Source organism: Phaethon aethereus, assembly GCF_964289735.1.
Source record: "Phaethon aethereus genome assembly, chromosome: 13".
In the NCBI taxonomy this organism is placed as follows: Eukaryota; Metazoa; Chordata; class Aves; order Phaethontiformes; family Phaethontidae; genus Phaethon; species Phaethon aethereus.
In genome coordinates this window covers 20,147,195-20,151,693 of record NC_138589.1, presented here as the reverse complement: position 1 = coordinate 20,151,693, position 4,499 = coordinate 20,147,195, and the positions used below count along the sequence as shown (strand labels likewise).

The following is a 4,499-nucleotide window of genomic DNA, read 5'->3' as shown; positions in this document are numbered from 1 at the left end:
AAAAGGTGTATTTTTTGGTTTGGTTTGGTTTGGTTTTTTGGGGGAGGGGAGAAGGGGATCTCTGCCCCCTGCCTTCCTATTCCTCCTTCCCCCCCACCCCTATTGTGCCCGTGGCAGCCGCCGGAGCTGAGCATCGAGCTGCTGGCATTCAACTGCAAACCCTCAGCACAGATTTACAGACACCCCCCCAGAAAAAAAAAAAATACAAACACAAAACCCCCCCAAAACCCCGCAACAACCCACCCTCATCCCTAGAGCAGCCCTGGGGCAGGCGAGGGGGGTCCGAAGCCCGTTCCCATCCCCGGCCGGGCGGCGGAGGCAGAAAAGGGCATTTTCGAGAGGCAGCGAGAGTTTTCGCCGAATTTCTTTTTATTAAAGCACCCCCGGGCCCGTGTTTACATTGCGCAGTATAAACATCCTGCCCGGGCCCGCCGGGCTTAAAAGAAGCGGACGAAAGAGGGGGTTTAATGTGGGTGAAGCCCCACGCCGCGCAGAGCCGGCGGTCGGGCGGTCCCTCCGCTACCCTGCGCCTCCCGCGGAAGCTCCGCGCTACTCGCAGGCCGGAGCTGCCGCGCCCCGGCCCCTTCCACGGCCCGCGTGGGGCCCTTCCCACCCTCCTCCGTGATTTTCAGCCGAGGCGGCGGCGGGGGCGGGGGACGGGGGGGGGTGTTGGTTGCGGCGGCCCACGCAGCGCCGCGGTCACGCGTGGCACCCCCCATATAGACGCGGCGCGGGGATGCGGAGCGGCGTGGAAAGGGCCCTTTAAAAGCTGCCCCGCAGCGGGGAGCGGGGAGCAGTGGGGGCCGGGCCGGGGCGGCGGAGGGGCCGCCCGGGAGGGCGTGGGGGAGCGGCTCGGGGCGGGGATCTCCTCGCCGCTCCTACGTCTGTCAAGGAGCGGGGAGACGCCGCCGCGAAGAGATAAAGTGAAAGGCGGGCGGCGGGGCCGGGGGCAGACTCGCCAGCCTCCGCCATGGGAAGCAGCTCCCCGCAGCACCAGCCCAGCTAGAGCCGGGGCGGGGGGGGACACCCACGGGAGACGGCGGCCGCCGCAGGAGCCCGGCCCGCCGCGGGGCAGGCGGAGGCCGCCGGCTTCTCTCCCGCAGCAGCCGAGCTCGGATCGCTCCCACCCGCGCCCCCCATCCCGCCCCCCCGCCCCGCTCGCCTCTCTGCAGCCGGGCTCGGATTTAGGGATAAAGGGGAGGAGGAGGGAGAAGGGCGGAGGAGGGGGGGCCGGGGGGGGGTCCGTCGCTTCCATTTGTTTATCCGCGGAGGGGTGAAGTCTCCCGGTGGAAAGAAGCCCCGGGAGGAGGCCGCGGGTACGTGCGTGTGCGTGGGGGGGTGAGCGGCAGCGAGCCCCCCGCAGCGTGGCCTTTTGGGGGGGGGCGGCGGAGGAGGGCCGGGGCTGGCCGCCGCGGACCTGGCCGTAGATGACTGCAGAAGCGCAGCAGGCTCTGTCCTCTCAGCCCCCTCCTCCTCCGGTGCAGAGCAGCCACGGCCCCATGTCCTCCGTGGCCGAGAAGCAGCCGCAGAGCTCGGCCATGGACGCCGCCCCCGCCGCTGCCGGCGGGGCGAACGGCAGCGCGGCGGGCAGCGGCGGCCCCAAGGCGAAGAAAACCAACGCGGGGATCCGGAGGCCGGAGAAACCGCCTTACTCCTACATCGCCCTCATCGTCATGGCCATCCAGAGCTCGCCCTCCAAACGCCTGACCCTCAGCGAGATCTACCAGTTCTTGCAAAGCCGCTTTCCTTTTTTCCGAGGCTCCTACCAGGGCTGGAAAAATTCCGTCCGCCACAACCTCTCGCTCAACGAGTGTTTTATCAAGTTGCCCAAGGGGCTGGGACGCCCGGGCAAGGGCCACTACTGGACCATCGACCCGGCCAGCGAGTTCATGTTCGAGGAGGGCTCGTTCCGCCGCCGGCCCCGCGGCTTCAGGAGGAAATGCCAGGCGCTGAAGCCCATGTACAGCATGATGAACGGACTCAGCTTCAACCACCTCCCCGAAAGCTACGGCTTCCAGGGCTCAGCCGGCGGGCTCTCCTGCCCCCCCAACAGCCTCGCCCTCGAAGGGGGCTTGGGGATGATGAACGGGCATTTATCCAGCAACGTGGAGGGGATGGGCCTCGCGGGACACTCCGTGACCCACCTGCCCGCCAACGGTGGGCACTCCTACATGGGCAGCTGTACCGGCTCCTCGGCGGGGGACTACCCGCCCCACGAGAGCTCCGTGCCCGCCTCCCCGCTGCTCGCCGGCGGCGTGATGGAGCCCCACTCGGTTTACTCCAGCTCGGCCTCGGCGTGGGCACCCTCCGCCTCGGCGGCCTTGAATACCGGTGCGTCCTACATCAAGCAGCAGCCCCTCTCACCCTGCAACCCCACGGCCAACCCGCTCTCCTCCAGCCTTTCCACGCACTCCCTCGACCAATCCTACCTGCACCAGAACAGCCACAATACCGCCGAGCTGCAAGGTAAGGCGCGGATACGCGTGGGACAGACCGCTGCCACCGGGGCGGGGGGGGTCGGCCCGGAGCTGCCGGCGGGGCGGGCGCTTTCCGCGGCCACGCGTGGATCCCGGCCGCGCCGAGCCGCCCCGCTTCGTAGGCAGTTTTAACGCAACACCTTTCCCCAGAGAAGAGGCCGCCGTGTCTCCCCACTTCCTCGCCTCCCTTCCCACGGGCGACCGGGCAGCCGTCGGGGCTCGCCCCGATGTCCGCTCTGCCGCCGGGGCTCGCCCCGGGCCTACGGCCGGTGGGCTCGGGTGGGCCCGAGGGGTCTTCCACCTCCACCGGGACCTGGAGGTCTCCGGAGGGAGGAGAAAAAGGAGGAATTTCCCCAGCGAGGTGTCCTCCATCGGTCCCGGCCCCGTTCCCCCGCCACCAGCCCCTCTCGGGGTTGTGTTTTCCAGGCCCACCGCTTCCCCTCACCCTTGGCCCACGCGGATAGTCGGTGGCCCGGGCCCCACGGGTGGATTTGCCCTGGCTCCTGCAGCGTGTCTGTGGGGGGAGATGGTGTTTGGGCCGGGAGGAGGCCTGGGGGGGGGACGAGGCCGGCGCTGGGCTCCGTCCTGCGGCCCAAATTCACCCCGGAGTGTGTGCGTGGGGTGGGTGGGGTGCTCTCGGGGCACGGGGGAGCCCCGGAAGCCGTGGTCGGGGGACCAGGGGCAGGTTTGGGTGTCCCTGGACATCACCCCGGGTCTTCGGGGGAGCGGGAAGTGCCTGGCAGAAAATACGGGTGTGAAACGGAGCGTTAGTGGGTCAAAAAAAACAACCCACGAAACCAAGTGGGGAATGAGCACCAGCACCGGGCCGGGGCCTGCGGGCACCATCCTGCCCGCGGACTCGGGGCAGCGCACCCAAACCTCCTGGAAAAACGGGCCAAAATCACTCCCGAAGAGCCACCGGGCCCGCCCGCGGCCTTAACCGAAATATTCCGGATTAACAGCCCAAATTAACGGTGCCGGGGGGGTTGGGAGCGCGGTCCCCGGCCGGGCGCACCCTAAATTTACGGGGTGTTTTTATGTCCCGAGGCGGCGGCAGAAACGGCCGACCGGCAGGAACGGCCCCGCGCTCGGCGGCGTTTCGCCCTCGGCCTCTCCGCCCGGTCTCTGCCGCCGGCCCCTGCGGACGAATGTGCTTCCCAGCTCCGCACCCCGCGGACGTTCCGCGTGGGCGATGGGAAAAAGAGCAGCCGACACCTTCAAGGGGGCAAAATGAAGGTGGGGGAAAAAAAAAAAACCACAAACCAAAACCCCCTAAACCCAACCCAAAGCAAATCCCGGCTCCTCGAAGCGTCCTTGGGCCGGGCCGCAAAGTTCCGCGTCGTCTCGGGGCCGCGGAGTTTTCCTCCGTCGCACCTGTCCGCGCCCGCGGAGTGCTCGTGTATTTGTGTGCGTGCAAAAATACACCCAGTTCCGCGCTGACACCCGGAGGGGCTGTGGGTTTTTAAATTTTTATTATTATTTTTGTTTTTACCCCAGACAGCGGCTATCCCTCTCCCCGCGCTCAACCTCCTCTACTAAATATAATTCCGATGGCTGACAATCTTTCCCCCCCACGTCCCGCAGGCATCCCGCGGTATCACTCCCAGTCTCCGAGCATGTGCGACAGAAAGGAATTCGTCTTCTCTTTCAACGCCATGGCCTCCTCCTCCATGCATTCAGCGGGCAGCGGCTCCTATTACCACCAACAAGTGACATACCAGGACATCAAGCCGTGCGTGATGTGATACGGGGCGGAAAAAAACACCTCCTGGGGCCGGCAAGGAGCAACTCCCCTCCCTCCCCCAAAAAAGGACCCTTTTGGGGGGGTCTCTGCAGGCTGGCTTTGCTCAGGAGGTGCGGACGGGCGCCCCGGGGAGGGGCAGGGGACCGGGGCGTGCGGCCCCGGGGCTGAGCCTGCCCCGCAGCTGAGCATCGGCCGGACCCGGCCTCCAACACGGGTCTTTAATCACAGACGGTCTCTGCCTTCTTCTGCTTCTTTCCTTTGGGGTTGGGCTGAGGAGA

At 67.0% G+C, this 4,499-nt stretch overlaps 1 protein-coding gene across 2 annotated transcripts in view; it reads left to right on the top strand.

Annotated features, from left to right (window-relative positions):
- FOXF1 (forkhead box F1) overlaps positions 1 to 4,222 on the top strand; it is a gene marked incomplete at its 3' end in the record, with an annotated part of 5,922 nt that extends 1,700 nt beyond the window's left edge. Inside the window, exons 2-3 of one of the 2 annotated variants that reach the window (XM_082005815.1) lie at positions 1,580 to 2,466; positions 4,062 to 4,222. In XM_082005815.1, coding sequence (XP_081861941.1) covers positions 1,580 to 2,466; positions 4,062 to 4,222 — 1,048 coding nt within the window. Of the gene's footprint in view, positions 1 to 167; positions 2,467 to 4,061 lie in introns of those variants that run through there. The other variant, XM_082005816.1, reaches the window with a different exon arrangement.
- Between the last annotated feature and the right edge of the window lie 277 nt (positions 4,223 to 4,499).